This window comes from Bos mutus, chromosome 10, assembly GCF_027580195.1.
Source record: "Bos mutus isolate GX-2022 chromosome 10, NWIPB_WYAK_1.1, whole genome shotgun sequence".
Taxonomy (NCBI): domain Eukaryota; kingdom Metazoa; phylum Chordata; class Mammalia; order Artiodactyla; family Bovidae; genus Bos; species Bos mutus.
In genome coordinates this window covers 11587935-11606801 of record NC_091626.1, presented here as the reverse complement: position 1 = coordinate 11606801, position 18867 = coordinate 11587935, and the positions used below count along the sequence as shown (strand labels likewise).

General features: G+C 44.7%; 1 protein-coding gene across 1 annotated transcript; it reads left to right on the top strand.

Moving 5' to 3' along the window:
• Positions 1-783: 783 nt before the first annotated feature.
• Positions 784-12465, top strand: PDCD7 (programmed cell death 7). The gene is given in 6 exon segments (XM_070377281.1): positions 784-1137; positions 1140-1705; positions 3620-3758; positions 9050-9286; positions 9548-9635; positions 11308-12465. Coding segments are annotated over 6 exon segments (1461 nt in total). The 5' UTR covers positions 784-830; the 3' UTR covers positions 11432-12465.
• The last annotated feature ends 6402 nt before the right edge of the window (positions 12466-18867 follow it).

Sequence of the window (18867 nt, the reverse complement as noted above, 5' to 3'; positions counted from 1 at the left end):
AAGGGCAAATGAGGGCTCTTGGAAGCATGGAAATGTTCTGTATCTTGACCATCAAGATCAACATTCCGGTTGTGATATTGTAATACAGTTCTACAAGATGTTACCACTGGAAGAAACTGGGTAAAGAGTACATAGGATTTTGCTGTACTATGTATTACAACGTACGAATCTACAGTTCATATGGGCTTCCCTGCCCCTCCTGCTTAACACCCTCCAGTGGTTTTCCACTGTTCTTAAAATATCAGATCCTGGATCCTATGATCTAGTCCGCCTCCCAGGATCACTAGGTTTCCTTCAGGCTTTCTGTGGTCCATCAACACTGGCATTCTTTCAGTTCCCACACCAGACCTACTCCTGTAATCCACTAGAGGGCTTTTGTAAACACTGTTCCCATCCGTACCGGGCGTCCCTCTCATTTTCACTATTTAACTCATAATTACCCTTCAGACCTCAGATGAAGTCTCAGATCCTTAGGACGACCTTCCCCAACCTCTTTAAATCAAATTTTCCTGTAAGTTCTTGCCTTCTTTTCCTTCACATCCACGGCCGCACTTTTGCATTTGATTGAATGATTACTTGATTAAATAGTTCCTACAAGGAGAGGAACTGTATCTGTTCTCACTGCAAAGCTGCTAACTCCGCACCTAGAATGCTCAGTAAGGACAGTGGTTTTGAAGGATTGAATGAAAACGCCCAGCCTTGCGCGGAGGTCCCTGGGCCGCAGCGTCACTCTAGTGCCGCGCGTGGTATGCGTCACTTCCTCCCGGAAGACACTTTCTCCGGGAACCACTCAGATTCCTGTCACTTCTCAGAATCCCTCTGTGGTGGCCATGGCTCTGCCACCCTTCTTCACCCCGGGTCGCCCCGGCCCGCCGCCCCCGCAGCCGCCGCCTCCCGCTCCCTTCGGCTGTCCGCCACCGCCACTACCCTCCCCGGCCTTCCCGCCGCCTCTTCCCCAGCGGCCTGGCTCCTTTCCGGGGGCCTCCGCCCCCTTCCTCCAGCCTCCGCTGGCTCTGCAGCCCCGGGCCCCTGGGGAAGTCTCCCGCGGGGGCGGTGGAGGTGGCGGCGGCGGCTCCTTCTACCCGGTGCCGCCACCGCCGCTGCCTCCGCCGCCGCCCCAGTGCCGGCCCTTCCTAGGAACGACGCCGGTGAGCGCCCGCGGCCACCGCCTCCAGGCCCGGGGCCGCCCTGGAGCCCGCGCTGGCCTGAGGCACCGCCGCCGTCCGACGCGCTCGGGGACGCGGCCCTGCAGCGCCTGCGCGACCGGCAGTGGCTAGAGGCGGTGTTCGGAACCCCGCGGCGGGCCGGCGGCTCGGTGCCCTCGCGCGCGCCCGCCGGGCCCAGCCTGGGCGAGGTGCGCGCCCGGTTACGGGGGGCACTGCGCCTGTTGCGGCGGCTGCGCGACTTGGGCCAGGCCCTGCGCGAGGCCGAGGCCGACGGCGCGGCCTGGGCGCAGCTGCATGCGCAGGCACAGCCGCTGCGCGCCGAGCTGGCCGAGCGACTAGGGCTGTTGACCCAGGCCGCCTACGTGGGCGAGGCGCGGCGCAGGCTGGAGAGGGTCCGGCGCCGCCGGCTGCGGCTTCGCGAGAGGGTCCGGGAACGCGAGGCCGAGCGGGAGGCGGAGGCCGCGCGGGCAGCAGAGCGCGAGCAGGAGATTGACCGCTGGAGGGTCCAGTGCGTGCAGGAGGTGGAGGAGAAGAAGCGGGTAAGAGCAGCGGACGCTCGCGGGGGCCGGGATAGTGGTGGTTGACACCTGAAGGAGCGTGAGGCTTTGCACTGTCATTTCCCAGCTTTAAGCCTCTTTTTCCTAATCCGTAAAATAAAAAGATAGTTTGCCTTTCCTACCACATATCTCCATTCTGGTTGCTTGTTAATGGTGTATAGTGTACACAGTACAAATGCTTTAGGTGCGCTGCAAAGTCTCATGAATACCAAGTATAGGATTACGCAATGATCGTACGGGGATGACAGATCTGTTTCTTGCTCCATCCTTCTGTCCACTTAGTAACATTCAAGACGAACAAGCGTCTGGGCCTTGCGTCTTGTATTGCTCTAGGTGATTTCAAAAATAACAAAATAAAAAGAACTTTGGGCCGTTTCTCCAGGAACATATATACCCTAATTGGCTGATGGGCCAATAGTGATGATTGCCCCAGATTCCTTTGTTTACAAGTTCAACTGTATTCTCAAGTTCAACAATGGTATTTTTGAGCACTTACTATATACTAGACACTATGCTGCCTACAGTCCTTACTTGCAAATGCCAGATCTTGTAACAACCCTGAGAGGTAGGCAGTATTACCATAATTTTGCAGATTGGGTAATTGAGGCATAGAGAGATTAACTTGCCAACGATCACACAACTGATTTGGGGGCAGTTTCACTCCAAAGCCTACTGACCTCAAGTTCTTAAGTAGAGGGCAAGGGTGAAACTGGAAATTGGTCAGATATTATAACTAAGGCATCCTCATTACTTTTGAGTCTTCAAGGGACTTCCCCTTTCCCTCTGCTCTCCACAACCAGCTAGTATTTCCTGCCTCCTCCTAGCTGCCACAGCCCTGAGTCTGATCCACCTCCCCTGTGAAGTGTACTGATGGCAAGCTTTGTCTTGACACCTCCAGGAACATATCAGTGCTTTAAAGGAGAGGCAGTGCCTTAATCTAAGGGAATTTGAGCCAGTTCAACAGACATTTAATGAGGACCTACTGGGGCTGCCCCACTACTCGGTACTGGAGATAGAGATGAATAGGACACAGAGCTTATCCTTGAGGGGCTTAGAAGACTACGGGGGATCGTGTCTGTATAGCATGGTGTGTGTTAGGATTTCAGCTAGAGGTTGGGGGAAAGTATCAAGGAAGGCCTCCCAGATGATCCAGTGACATCTCAGCTGAGTCTTGTAGGAAATGTTTAAGCTAAGTCAAAGCAACATGTACAGTTCCAGGAACACAAGAGTGAAACAGCATGGTGTATCTGTAATGGTGAAATTATAGTGCTCATTTGACAGATGGGAAAGAGAGCTTTAGTCAAAAGGATCCTCCCTACCACCCACTGCAAGGGTACTAGAGAGGGAGTCCTATGAGTAGTGACTTGAGGAACCAGGGTTATTTAGTCTACATGTGAACCAGTTTAAGAAGAGTAAGAGTGGATTTTCAGATATTGGAAAGGCTGTCCTATCAAAGACTTTAGGGCAGTAGGGCACAGGCTGTGCTTAGATGAGAACACCATGGAGTCTGGGCCTTTCCAACCCCGTTCCTTATCCTCCTCCTAGTCTGAATCTTTGCATCTAGGAGTCTGCATTTTTAACCATCGAGCCTCAGCTTGACAAGGTAAGTTGGATGCACATGTTCCTTGAACCACACTTGAGAAACTCTGAGGAAGAAACAAAGACAAGGGCCCATGTGGACGCTTCGGAGAAGATAATCCCTGGGCTGGAGCAGTGTAGAGGGGAGTTGTGCTCAGCCCAGGAAACTGGGATGTCGATCCAGTGGAGTCTTTCTTAACCCTGGGACCGCCCAATCCTCTGAGATCTCAAGCCCAGGCAGCTTTCCTCTGTTGTAAGGTTGTTCCTCTTTAGGTTCCATACTAGGTCTCATGGCTTCTCTTTTTCTTTCTCCTTCAGGAGCAGGAACTTAAAGCTGCTGCTGATGGTGTCTTATCTGAAGTGAGGAAAAAACAAGCAGACACCAAAAGAATGGTGGATATTCTTCGGGCCTTGGAGAAACTGAGGAAGCTTAGGAAAGAGGCTGCGGCAAGGAAAGGTAAGCATGAAGTTGCATTTCTTCTTTTTCTTTACCTTGGCACCTCCCCCTCCCCAAAGCGTTTGATGGAAAAAAATGCTTGATACTTCATTATTTTCACCCACTAGGCTAACTTAAGCTTATCAACAGTACCTCAGAACTTTTGAAGCAGGAAGCCTCAGATGTTTAGCCCTGCTGCTGCTACTGCTAAGTCACTTCAGTCGTGTCCGACTCCGTGTGACCCCATAGACGGCAGCCCACCAGGCTCCCCTGTCCGTGGGATTCTCCAGGCAAGAACACTGGAGTGGGTTGCCATTTCCTTCTCCAGCGCATGAAAGTGAAAAGTGAAAGTGAAGTTGCTCAGTCGTGTCCGACTCTTAGAGACCCCATGGACTGCAGCCCACCAGGCTTCTCCATCCATGGGTTTCTCCAGGCAAGAGCACTGGAGTGGGGTGCCAGTGCCTGGGTATCCAAAATTGAAAAGGATGTGGAAACCCACTGCCGTATGTTCCTCTTGACTCATCATTCCCAGCCCAGGCATTCCTGGCCACACTTTTCTGACTGAGGTTGTCATGGCTGGTCAACTTTGCCCATATACCAAGGTGAAAGCTACTCTGTCTTTACTTGGTGTTTCAGAAGGTGTCAGAACTTATCATGCTCCTTCAAATACATTTCAAACCTGAAACATTGCTGTTTGAAAACATATGAATGGTTAGACGGGGCAGGGAGTGCATTGCAGATTGCATGGGTGTCCCTGACTCACCTGCAAGCCACTTTTGGACTTAGAAAACCTTAGTAGTCTCCTCTGGACTCTAGAGGGAACATTGGTTTTCTAGAAGTTCTCCAGTTTGTTTTCCGTTTGCTTGCCTATATCTTTGCTCTTGCCAGTCTGCTTGTCTGGAGGGCCCTCAATTCCATCTTTCCCATTTAAGCTCTCACTGTCCTTCAGAAGTAAATACAGATGCAGCATCATCCATCCTTCCTTGATCTTTTCTGAGGGGATCTGCTGCTCCTTTTCATTTGCACCTGGCTGGGACAACGCACTGCCTTATTTAGTAGGCCATTGTCAGTCACCAGGGATATTTGCACAAATTAGCAAGTACCACAGTAGCAAAAGATTTGTCCTGTGTGGTTTAAAAATATGATTGAAAACTACAACTCAGACCCTTAATAAAATTTCTCCGGGACATGTGCATTCTGCCCACACATTCATTAGTTAAGTGATAAGCTTCTGCATGCTGGCCTCCAGACTGGCTGATTCAGATTCAGGTCTCAGAATCAGATGACCCCATTCAAGAGTCAGAGTGGAGTTTGCATCTACTGTGTCTTCCTCTTTCTTTTCCTGACAAAAATGTCTTCCATGAGGTATGTTCAGTAAACTTTCATCAAGTGAATTCACCAGCATAATTTCTCACTGTTAGCCTTCCTCACTTTCCAAAAGAAGGGAGAAATTTTAGGAGAAATTATGATCTAAAATAAGCAGACTCTTTGGAATTAATTGCCTAGAGTATACGGAGAAGGCAATGGCACCCCACTCCAGTTACTTTTGCCTGGAAAATCCCATAGACGGAGGGAGCCTGGTAGGCTACAGTCCATGAGGTCGATAGGAGTCGGACACGACTGAGCGACTTCACTTTCACTTTTCACTTTCATGCATTGGAGAAGGAAATGGCAATCCACTCCAGTGTTCTGGCCTGGAGGATCCCAGGGACGGGGGAGCCTGGTGGGCTGCCAACTATAGGGTCGCACAGAGTCTGACACGACTGAAGCGACTTAGCAGCAGCAGCAGCCTTGAGTATAAAACAAGTTCAGTTCAGTTCAGTCGCTCAGTCGTGTCTGACTCTGTGACCCCGTGAATTGCAGCACGCCAGGCCTGCCATAAAACAAGTTAGTGTCTAGTAACTGGTTTTGTTGGATACTTTGAAAGAAGAAGTGCAACTTTCTAACTCCTCTCTTTAAGGCATGTGCTTCTCCAATTATGTACTGAGAAAACAAAGCTGGTTATGTAAGCAGGGGCAAGTTGTAAAGAGTCTTATGGACTAGGACTAGATATCGCACCTATGCTTAAAACTGAGTGGAACCACTGAAAGACTTTTACTAGAGAGTGAAATGATGACAAAGATTAGTGCTGGCAAAGTAGAGGGAGGTTAGGGGCTTCTAGGAGGGAGGAGAAAAGAGAGACTGATAGGGTACTGTTGTCTGGGCATGGATAATATGGGAGTGTGAAATAAGGGTCAGATGGTGAGTTGGAGAAAAATATATGGATTTAAGAGATGTGAGTAGTGTGCGTGAAGTACGTATATACACGTAAGTAAATAACTTGAGGAGCTCATGTGGGAGCTGAAGGAAAAAATGACTTTCAGGTTCTAGCTTGATCTCTTAAATGAATGATGGTACCATTCTAAATGACCAGGAAAACAGGAGCAGGAACAGGCTCAGGGCTGATGAGTTTGGTTTAAGACCTGTTGAGTTTGAGGTGCCCTTGGGGCATTCTGGATAAGAGTTTATCAGCATATAGCCATAAATTGGAATGACCTTAAGCAGATTGTGTGGTATGAGATGAGAGACAAACACAAAATCCTAGGAAATGTCAAAATCAAGCTGGGTAAGGAGGAGACTACAAGAGAGATCAAGAGAGATAGGAGGAAAGTGTAGACCTCCTGGGGCTTCCCAGGTGGTACTAGTGGTAAAGAATCTGCCTGCCAAGGCAGGAGATGTAAGAGACACAGGTTCGATCCCTGGGTCAGGAAGACTCTCTGGAGGAGGGCATTCACTCCAGTATCCTTGCCTGGAGAATCCCTTGGACAGAGGAGCCTGGCTACAGTCCATAGGGTCGCAAAGAGTCAGACACAACTGAAGCGACTTGGCATGCGCCCATGTAGACTCCCTACTTTCTTCTGAAAAGCTGCAAATGCTGAAAGAGATTGTGTGATAATGGGTAGGTTACTTGAAATTCTCTGTGCCTTGATTTTTCCTCACCTGTACGAAGGAAATAGTGATAGTACCTATCCTTGGAGTGTTGCAATGATTAAATTAGTAAACATGCATAAAGTGTTTAAAATCATCCTGGCAAATGTTTAAGTGTTTCTTCCTATTGTTATTACCATCACCATCAAGTAATATGAAGATTAAGGACCATCCCTAACAGATCATTAGTGACCTGTGTGGGGTGCATTTCAGTGGGGTGGTATGAGTAGAAGACAGACTAGCCAAGATCAGAGAGGAAATAGGAAATCAAAAAAGCAAACAGTGACTCCAACTCACTAAAAGTTTGCCTGTGAAGGCAAGCAGGAGGGATAGTTGATGGCTTGAGGTCCTATAGGAAGTAGGGAGATTCAGATCCCGGATGGAGGCATTCACATCAGTGGAGAAGGAGCCATTTTCCACTGGAATGAAAATGAAGAGGGCAAGGATGAGTAGTAAGGCAAATGAGCAAAGTCAGGGGAAAAAATGTTAAGGAATTTCCTTCCTGATGGCCTCTTTTTCTCTAGGGAAAAGGCTAGATGGGTTGCTTAGAGTAGAGAAGGAAGGCTTTAGGAGAGCAGTTGCAGGTTTGAAATACTTGCTGTGAGGAACGAATGGGAGCCAACCAGAGATGCATGGGAATCTGGCTGCAGAGAGGTGCTGTTGTGGGCAGAGCTGACGAGTGTGCACACTGGCACCAGGTCACACAGTCATGGGAGTGCATTTGGCAGGTGAGCACAGAGCACAGGGCTGTTGGCGCTTTGCTTTGTGGGTGACCACACATTTTGGAGAAATCTGATAGACTGGAGGGGTGTTTTTGTTTGTTTGGGTTTTGTTTTGTTGGTTTTAAATTTTTTTTGGCTGCACTGCATGGCACGCAGGATCTTAGTTCCCCAACCAGGGATTAAACCCATGTCCCCTGCAGTGGAAATGTAGAGTCTTAACCACTGGACCACCAAGGAATTCCCAGATTGGAGGTTTTAGTGAAACTGATGGAGTCTCAGGTAAAAAGCCAGAGAAGAGAATAATTGGATTTAAGACTTCAGGGGTGGAATCTTTTTTCTAATTATGCCAAGGTCCGAAGAGTGAGTGAGGCCCTGAGGCATGGGTGGCCTCAAGGGAAATAAAGGGGAATAACGGAGAAGGCATTGGTATCTGGGAGCTGCCCGAACTAGAGAAGTAATGGTAGACAGTGGAAGGATCTCATCTAACCCAGATCATGTCAGTGCAGGGAGTCTGGAAGAGGGTTGGTAGGGAGTGCCGTTTCAGAGGGAACGTGTCTGGGTAGTGAGAAGTGATCCATGAAAGGCTGAGGAATGTGAGTGTGGGTGGTGTGGCCCAGCAAACTGAGATGGGAGCAGGCCACACCTTCTCATGGGTCTGGAGGCACTTTGGGGCTGATGGATTAGCTGTATATTTTTGCTGTACTGGCAGATTTTAGTTTTTGTAGCAGAGATTGTATGATCCACAAGCCTAAAATATTCAGTGTCTGGCCCTTTATAGAAAAAGTTTGTCAATCCTTGGTCTAGGTAAAGAAATGAGACAAAACCATAAACTCATTACAGAGCAACAAAATGACAGTTTAAATTTCTCAGTACATAAGAATTTTATGTGTATTTGGAAAATAATTATCAACTTAGTAGAAGATGGATTTGAGTTGTAGAGTTTCCGTAGGTGGGAGTGAGTGGATGAAAACTTGCTCAAGCAAAGAAATCCTAACAAAATGATCTGAAGAACCGTTAGCCTTGGAGATGAAGATAGGAGAGCAAATTCCACAGCCATTTAGTTGCAGTAGTTGAGGGAGAAAAGAATCAGACCTCCAAATCAGGGTGACCAGCCATCCCCAGGACACTGGGTTTCCAGTGCTAAAACTGGGCAAATGGAATAGTTGGTCATGCTGCTCTCATTAACAACTTGTGAGGTTATTGCAGTTGGTTAAGTGTATTTCTTTCTCACTGCTCAAGTGTGTACTCTCAGAAGTTCAGACTCAATCAGAGGGAGAATTATTTATTAATTGGGTCTAGGTGTCTGTGCTATTTTTACTGTGAAGAAATAAAAGTTCCTCCCTTTAGTAAAGGAACTGTCCAGCTGAAGGGTCAAAAATGTTATAAATAAACAAAATCAAAGGTTAAGTGGTGTGATACAGAAAGAGGAGTTAGTGAAACTCAGGGTAGGCTCAAATTAATTGAAGACTCAGAAAGGTCAAATTGAGCCTCGAAGATTGGTTGGATTTTGTAAACTCTAACCAAACTCATACTGGAAGTAGGACTTTGAGTCTGCTCCTTAGAACATGGATTTGGGGATAAGAAGAGGTTGTATCTAAACACCATTTGGATCTCGTTGCCCAGGGGTCTGTCCTCCAGCCTCAGCAGATGAGACTTTTGAGCATCACCTTCAGCGACTGAGAAAACTCATTAAAAAGCGCTCTGAACTCTATGAAGCTGAAGAGAGAGCCCTCCAAGTTATGTTAGAAGGAGAACAAGAGGAAGAGAGAAAAAGAGAATTAGAAAAGAAACAAAGGAAAGAAAAAGAGAAGTTTTTACTTCAGAAGCATGAAATCGAGTCCAAGTTATTTGGGGATCCAGGTAAGTTCCTCTGTAGCCAGTAGAGAAAAGAAAAATACTAGATTGACAGCTTTTTGCTCATGGATGATCTCCACCTAAGCTAAGAGGTGTCGAGGACAAGTGACACCTTTAGGATTTGAATTCTAAACTATATCCTGGAAATCAGGGCTGAAGAGGAGACACACTTGATCACATTGTATAATCATAGACTAAGTCGGTTTGCCTTGGGAAATACGCTCTGCACAGTAAGCATGACGTGGCATGGTGCCTTTTCTTTTTCAGATGAGTTCCCGCTGGCCCATCTCTTGCAGCCTTTCCGGCAGTATTACCTCCAAGCTGAGCACTCCCTGCCAGCACTCATCCAGATAAGGTCAGAGGGGCATTGTCCACGTCTTCTTTCCCTTAGGTAGCAACAGGCAGTGCTTATGTTGTTGGGGTCTATTACTATGTCTTTTTTTTTTTTAGTTCTTATGAATTTATGTAATGTTTCCAAGTTTGAAGGATGCCCCTTACATCTTGTTTAGTCTTCATCAACTCTTGAGAAGTACATGTCCCTATTTGAACAGGTGAAGACACTGAAACTCAGGTTGTGACTTGCCCTCTGTGTTATCCCATGCTATAGCTGTTATGTTGATTTAAAACATTGACTTCCTTTTCCTAATTCTCTTCTGCGGCTACACAGGCCAAGGAAAAGAAACCCTCCCTGTGTACTTACTTACCTGTGGAGACTGTTTAAGACCCAGACTGACTTGTGAGTTCAAAGCCAAGAGAGCTAGGAACAAGGAGTCTCACCTTAATCTGCAGTTACTAATGAGCTGGGTAAAGTTTTAGCTCTGAGCCTCACTTTCGTTACCTGCAAGATGCAAATGGAGGCTTAGACTGTGGCCTTCAAACGTGAACAGCAGTACCCTCCCAGATGCAGTCTTTTGAGAACTCAGTTTGTATAACAGAATGAATGGATGGATGGGTTCCACAGGCAGCTTAAATCTGTTAGTGACTAGAAGCGCCTCGTTCTTTCTAGACTCCTCAAAGCATCTCCTTGGATCTAAGGGTCTTCAAAGCTCACTTTGAAAAACTGCCGAATCAAGTGATCTTTGAGGATCCTTCCAAAGATCCAACAGTGCTGTTCAGCAGTGTGCTGGGAAAAGTGTATTTCTGGCTAATATACAAGTTTTAGCCTTTACATATATTACAGTTGATTCTCATTATTCATAGGAGCTGTATTCTATAAAGCTGCAAATGCCGAGTTAGAGAATGTTGAACTCCTGCTCCTAAAGGAAAAATAGAATTAGATTCCTGTGAGCCTCTGGCCATAACATTTCATCAACCAATCACTATATAAATTTTTTCTTTTTTAAAAGACACCTTATTTAATATATATTTTGATCCATTAACACTGAACTCATTAACATATAACTCATGCCTGAAGGTAGCTTATCTAACATACATATATTCTCCATAAGGCATATCGCGGCCTTCTCATGCTAGCTTTAGCACTCCAGCACTATACTTGGGAGTGATTTTAAACAACAAAATGCCAATAAAAGGCACAAAAATGTGAAGAATGTTGCACTAAATAGACTACAAAAAGGACACTTGTTTACGGCAGGGGAGCTGAAAACAAGAAGGCAAAGTGTCACCGTGTCCCACTGCAGTTGGGAACATGCCCTTTGGTGACTCAGGCTTTTCACTGCTTTGTGCGTGTCAGCAGGTAACCATGGAAGCACCACGAGTAATGATTTGGGAGGTTACACATAAATTTTAGCAAGTAGGCAAATTTGGAAATACAGAATCTGTTAATAGTGAGGATCGACGCTATATTCACTATTTGGTTATCCATAAAATACAAGTTCTTTGGAGTTTTTTTCCCCCATTTGTATGTACATTAAGAAGTAGTCTTTTGCATAATTTCTATAAATGAAGTTCTTTAGTAGATTCATCAGTCATTTGAGAGCAGAGTCCTGAAATAGAATACTTAGTTGCTAGCATCTTGCTTGGAATAAAACAGAAGTAAACAGTTGTTCTACAATGTTCTTATTAAGGCATGATTGGGATCAGTACCTGGTGCCATCTGATCATCCCAAAGGCAGCTCCATTCCTCAAGGATGGGTCCTTCCCCCGCTCCCCAGCAACGACATCTGGGCAACCGCTGTTAAGCTGCATTAGTAAAAGACGTTGCAGGAGTGTCATCCAGCCAAGGCTCCTTCCAGCTCTGAGTATCAGCGATGCTGCCGTCTTGTACAGTAGACCAAACTCCGTGTGGCATTGCCCTGCCCAGAGGGTACACTTTCCTTCCGTCCTCTGTCTCAGTCAGAGGTGCCTCTTGAATCGGGAGATGAATACGATTCTTCAAGAAAAGACCCAGGTGGACTGAGGTTATCATGACAGGCACTGGCCTTGGTTCACCGAATTTGCCTCTGTGTTGAGGGGCTTCGTCCAGAGTGACTCGCAAGTTTACTCGTACCTTTCTTGCGTGCTAATGGGTAAGTACACTATACACGCATATCCTCGACACAGGTGTCTCTGGGTAGGTTAGCAGTCCTTCCCCCAGTACTGCTTGGTAAGGCAAGCCTGATGCAAAATCTCCTTACCTTTCTTACCCAAAGACCCCCCTAACTTCCAGGAAGAAAAGTCAGCAAGGCTTTATCTTCAGTTTTGTGAATTCTACTTTTGGTGCAGCTGGAGAGGCTAGGCTGCCAGAAAAGCTGGTGGCCTCACTGCTAGTCATGTAGAGAACTTGGAAAGCCTGCAGAGTACTTGTATCCAAACTGGACTGTGTTTTAATGGAAGCTGGCTGCATGTCCCCCGTGTTAGAAGGATCCTAATGAAAGCATCTGCTTTTTAAGTTCCTAAAGGTCTGGTTGTTCAGAATCCCCAACAATAAAAATTAATTTCCTTATGGGATTGGGACCCTGATCAACTTCACTCAGTCACCCACCCTGTGGGAACCAGGATAGTGGAAATTGTGGAATTTTCTTAGGAACTTAAGCTTCCAAAAATATACATGTAGTTGAAGTGGGGGGCAGGGGGGAAGTGGATTGAAATAATAAAATTTATTTTTTATATTCATTAATAAATGCTGTTGTGCCTGGAGATGATCAATCATATAACATTGTCCGGTTTTTTTCTTTGGTTTGGTTTTCCTTTTTTGTCATTGTGTTATTTCCAAAAAGCTAAATAAATAATATTTTTATTTTTTAGTTTGAGCCTTTGCCCTCAATTTGTTGCCTCCCAAATCACTGCACACTCTTTCTCACTGCTGTAACACACACACAGTATAAAGTTCACATTTAGTAACTAGGCATTTGCTCCAGGAAGGCAGACCTCAAGCACTAGACTTTGTATGTGGAATCCAGCTCTGGATAAGCAGGAAAGGACACCTCAGCTTTGGAAGTGATTTCATGTAATTGGAAGCACTTGGGTACAAGATACTAACTAACATATTGGTCCCTTTTTTGTTTCATTCGCACTGTTGAGTTTCTATATTATGCATTACAGAGTTAACAGATAGGGTGTGAGTGCCACCACTCCTCCAAAGTGTGTCTAAGCTCATAAACCTCAGAATCTGACATGGTCAGGCTCACATAACCCCACAGGCCTGTGTGCCCTTTTCTTATAAATCTCCACCATTTTCTGGTGAGCTGCAGGACAAGTAGAAATAAAAGATGAATTGTACAATATATATTTGGTTCCAGAGAGCCTTGCTTTGAAGATACCTGCATTGATGGGCTTAGGGAGTGTGGAGCAGGGACTCAGGAAAACTCAGGCAGTGGAACCCAGGGAAAAGACACAGTCTCAGGTGGAAAAAACAATTCCCTCTTTCCTCTCATTCGGCTTCTGCGAAGTTTTAATAAAGTGAGCATTATTTTTGTTATTTGCTTGGTTTTTTGTTTTGTTAAGTTTTTCCTAGTTTATTGCCCTGTGTCGTGGTGGTGGCAGCAGCCACTGGTACGTCATGAGTTCAGAAAGAAGACTTACAGTAGTGTCTTTCACAAACTGTACTTCGGACAATATGGACAGTATCTCTGTAATCTTATCCCAGGTCTTCTTTTCTTTCTTTTTTTTTTCAATTGTGGAAAATTTAAAACATTGAAAGGTAGAATGGTATAATTTTTTTCATCATCTGGCTTCAAAAAATGGTCAACTCCTGGCCAATCTTGTTTTATCTGTACGCCTACCAATCACACTGGATTATTTTGAAGCAAATCTCAGGTGCCATATTACTTCATAAGTGTTTCAGTATATAGCTCTAAGACATTAAAAAAATTTAACCATAGTGCTATTATTGCACCTAAAGAAATAAATAACTCCTTAGTATCATCAAATATCCAGTCAGTGTTCAAATGATCTCAGAAATGTGTGTTTTACATTTTGTTCCAAATCAAGATCTGGATGCAATCTATGCATCAGTGTTAGCTGATGTGTCTCTTAAGTTTCTCACACCCCGTAGGTCTTCTTCCTATGTACTGTTACACTTTCACTCTTTCGCTCCCTTGCAACTTATTACTTGAGGAAATCAGATCATCTTTTTTTCTAAAGAGTTCCCAGTCTGGATTTAGCTAACTGCATCATTGTGATTACATATTCCTCTGTTCCTGTATTTCTTATAATTTAATGATTAGACAGAACTATACCATAGCCATCTATGGCTGTTGGGCACTTGAAATTGAGTTTGAACTGAAACTGAGTTTGACTTGAGATGTACAATTACACATGTGGCTCGTAAAGTTCTATTGGACCACGCTAGAGGTTTGATCACATTAAGATCAGGATTTTCTGGCGCAAGTATGTCGTAGACCTGGTACTAAATACAGGAGGACTAATCGGTTGTCTCCTTTTGTGATTTTAGCAGCCATTGTTATTCAAGACTCACTTATTTGGATTTGCAAAAGACTTGACAGTTTAATTGTGCCCTTCTTTACTTCAGCTGGGATATTAAAAGGAGAAGCATCACCTCATCAACTATTTGATTACACAGGACCAGGATTTGTATAGGAAAGGCAAAAAATAAACACATGATTTTATTTACTAGTATTCAAAATAATGAGTTGCATCCTCTAAAAGTTACTAGTAAATTTTGTTTTTAAGTGTCATTATGAATTCGGATCTAAATGGGTTTTTCTTTCAACCCATTGTTACTATTTTTTATTGATCGCTTCTTGTTTGGCCAGTGGGAGCCTCTTTAACTCCGATCCTGAGTTCCCACTCTATCCCAGTATCCTGTTCCAAGTTTACCTCATAGGTGTAGCCTATACTGGGCTTCCCAGGTGGTGATAGTGGTGAAGAAGCTGTCTGCCAATGAAAGAGACATAAGAGATGTGGGTTTGATCCCTTGATTGGGAAGATCTGGAGGAGGAGTGGCAGCCCACTCCAGTATTCTTGCCTGGAGAATCCCATGGACAGAGGAGCCTGGTGGGCTACAGTCCAGTCCATAGTGTTGCAAAGAGCTGGACACGACAAGCAACTTGCCACACAGCACAATTTAGCATGCAGCATATAGCCTATATTCTCTATGTATTGAACATATATAAATGAAAATAGAGAATTAAAATCCTTCAAAGACTAACCAGAAATGTGTTAATTCATCATGTCCTATATACAAGAAATTTATCTCGACAAATTAACAGGAGACACTAGATTTGTGAGAAACTCTTAATAAGAGCATTTAAGAAATTAGATAAGTACAGGGAAGATTGGAAAATAAAAGAGATTAGTTGTATGTTAAATACTAAGAGTGTTCAGTGGGAGTGTCTGAGTTTATGACGTCAAAGAATTTGCTATAGCCAACCAATTTAATCACTCTAAAGCCATTCATGCTCCTATGTCCACGTGATTTTTGTGCAAGGATTATTGAGAAGCTTAGCTGGGATTATACCATCTGTTGTAGCAATTTACTTCCATAAATTTTGTCCTCAGAGACGCTATCTTGGGAATTACAAGGTAAGTGCAAAGTATGTCTTATTCCATTCAAATAAGAATAATATATAGAAAGAGTGTGAATGCTGTGAAGTATTAGCTGTGACATAATTTTGGGAGTAGAGATTACATGAAGCATTTCCAACTAAATTTTTTTTTAAAAAATTACTTATAACCAGCTATTCCCACATAATTAACTGTTTACTTTTGGGTGTACCCATTAGTAGTTTCTGATTTGCCACACCTGACTGTCCATGAAGAATTTGTTTCCAATGAAGGTTCCATTTTCCTTTTGGAATAAGCTGGGTTTTTCTTAGTCTCTGAAGCAAAGATTGAAGTCTTGGAGGCAACTGGACTTAGAATGGATAACTATGAAGAGCAGCAGACACTTTTCAACTTCATTAACTTATTCTTTTCAGAAGCTGGTTACCAGGATTTGAATGGTGTTCTTGGGGAATTATTATTTACCATTTTCCAGGTACAGTGTTAAATGCTGGAGACATAAAAAGGGGGCAAACAGATAGGATTCCTGCCTTCCTGCAGTTAGTCTAGAGTAGTCAGTTTTAATTGTGATATGCACTACAAAGACACAGTATTAAGTCACAAATTTATATTTTTCATTGTTCAAATTTTTTTAAGTGCCTGTTGAGGCTCAGATAATTTGCTAAGTACAGGGGCTATAATGGTGAGCAAAATACCAAATACTCCCGAACGGGTACAGGCTTTAAAGGAGATAGATAATCATCCAACAATCAAAAAGTGGGCCGAGTGCTGTGAAGGAGAGCTATGGTTCCCCCCTCTTTCCACCCCCCCCCCCCACCAAACTGAGTGTTCTGTATTGCTTTTAGGTGAAATAAGTCAAAATATCTATGCGTCACATAGTAAGTGTAAGAATTATCATTCAGTTTATATATGTATTTACCAGGTTACAAAGTCAAATGTATTTCATTCCATGGGTCACAGTAGGTGAAAAACCTGGAAAGCCACTGTACTAGTGGGACCAATTCAAGTTTGGGGGTTAGGGAAAGCTTTTTGGGGACATGATGTTCCAGTAGAGCTCTGAAGAATTAACTAGTGGGAAAAGATAAAGAGGAACACTGCAGGTATCTGGAATAGTGTATGTAAAGACCCTTTGTGGGGCTGAGAGGGCAATGCAGACGGCAAGTGAGGGAGTAGGGGCCAGACACCTGACAAGGAATTCCTTGTCAGGAGTCTGATTTTATTCTGAGAGTAGGGGGGAACTATTGGAGGCTTTTAAACATCAGAATGGCTTGAAATGATCAATTTCATCCCAGTTGTATGTAACAGAATGATAAGGCATGAGAAGATACATGGACACCAGTTGTCCAAGTGAGAGACGAAGGGGGCTCGGATTCCAATGGCAGCAGTGGAGGTAGCATGAAATGGCTAGATTCCAGAGATTTAGGAGAGAAAATCTGGTGGGAATTTGAGATGGGTGGCAGTGAAGGGGAAGAAAGTGTTGGGGATGAGTCCCAAGCTTTTGTGCGTATCTTAGACATTCCTTGAGATAAGGAATCCTGGAGGAAGAGGAGCAGTTTGGGGGAGGGAAACGTCAGAGTTTACCTTGGTTATGTTGAGTTTGAGGCACCCTTGAGACATTATGGAGGAGAGGCCTTGTAGGCAGTTGCATTTATAAGTTTGATCTTGCTGCTGCTGCTGCTAAGTCGATTCAGTCGTGTCCAACTCTGTGTGACCCCATAGACGGCAGCCCACCAGGCCCCGCTGTCCCTGGGATTCTCCAGGCAAGAACACTGGAGTGGGGTGCCATTTCCTCCTCCAATGCATGAAAGTGAAAAGTGAAAGTGAAGTCGCTCAGTCATGTCCAACTCTTAGCGACTCCATGGACTGCAGCCTACCAGGCTCCTCCGTCCGTGGGATTTTCCAGGCAAGAGTACTGGAGTGGGGTGCCATTGCCTTTTCCAAAGTTTGATCTTAGAAGGGCCTAATTGGAGAATTTCATGTGTGAGTACTGGCACATAGATTATTGAAGCTGTGTGCAAGGGTGAAGTCATTTTGAGAGTATAGTGGAGACCTATACTACTAATATCATTGCTGGGGCTCCATGTAGATCAATTACTACAATCCCTATCACCCAGCCCCTAGCCCCAGGCTCAGAAACAGCCACGTGGGCACAGACCCATGAACTGATGTTAGAAAGGTCCTGGGTTATGCAGTTTGTCAGAGCATGCATAGATTGGCTTTCCTATTATCCCCCTTTCCCCACCCTCACTCCACCTCTTCAGATCTCTTCAGGGCTTTCTCCACTGCTTACTGAATGGTGTTAGTACTCAGTTCAAGTTCAGCACCCTCCCCATCTCCACCTCAGTGCACCCCTTCAGTCTTACTGCAGACTGCTTCTCAACACAAACCATATACTTGACTCAAGCAGCTTGTCTCACTCTGCCCTGCCTCTGTTCCCTGGCTTAAGCTATTTACTCCCTGGAGTTATGTTCTCTCTCTACCTCACCTTCTCCCTGCTCCACAGGCTTTTCTCCCACCCTCCAGGGTCCAGATCAAGTCCTATCTTCCTGAAGTTTCCCCAATCCCCATAAGGACTGGAATACTCCCCTTCCTCTGAAGAATGTCATCACTTAATGATCTGTGCCTCTTATTTTGTATTTAGCAGAGTGACTGTCATTTTAGAATATGGTCTAACTAGATCATGTCTTACACTATAGTCCTGGCTGCTCTTAAAATGTGCTTCCAGAATCCTCAAACTCTTAAAGAACTTCAGAAGCAGGTATAATGCTGAGAATATCATTACTATACAGATGTTGGAGTGGAGGGAAGGAAGCAGGAGGGGGGCTCTATATTTGCTCATTGGGTGCGCAGTTCACACTTGTGTCTCAATGAACTGTGGCCCTTCCCCATAGCTAAAAATTCTAATGATGGCCAAAAATGTAAACAACAAACCTGAGACTGCCAAAGCTTCCTCACTTTCATGTGTTCCCTACAACTCCTTATATCTCAAAGGTCCCCTGTAGGAAGGGTTGATGGGGTAGATTACTTAGTGATCACACTGGAAGCTGTCTGATCCTATAGTATGAAGACTCACTCCCAATATGCTGGGAGACTGTTTCCCAACATGGGCTGGAGAAGCCTTTGAGCCTTCTGTACAGTAAGACAATGACAAGAGAGGGCAGACAGCAGAAATGAGGGAATTAAAGGATTTGCCCATCTGGCCTCCTTTGACCTCTATGCCCTCAGATTATCCACTCTTCCTCTTCACGGGATGTTCTCCTATGTGTGTGGGGATGACCCCAGTGACCCGGAACAGCAGGACTTCGAAACCATCCTGATAGGGATGATGTATTGAGCCAGAGGTACTCCCTGGTAAACCCTGATTGTAAAATTCCTGTGGTCAGGAGTCTAGATTTAAGTGTATATTATAGGCAGTCATGAAATTGAATTCTGTATGAATGAATTTTGCTTTTTTTTTTAATGCAACTGCATTTAATGTGGTCCAAAATATGTAAAAAAGCAAATCCCTGGCTGTTGTATTAGTAAACTGATACTGCACTTGATCTTAACCAAATGGCTCAGTGGCTATGTGTGAATTTTTAATTTTTAGATTTCAGCTTAGCAGATATTGTTGACTAATATTAATTGACTTTCTCATCAACAGTGCCTGAGAGTTCCAGATGTACCACAACATCATCAACACT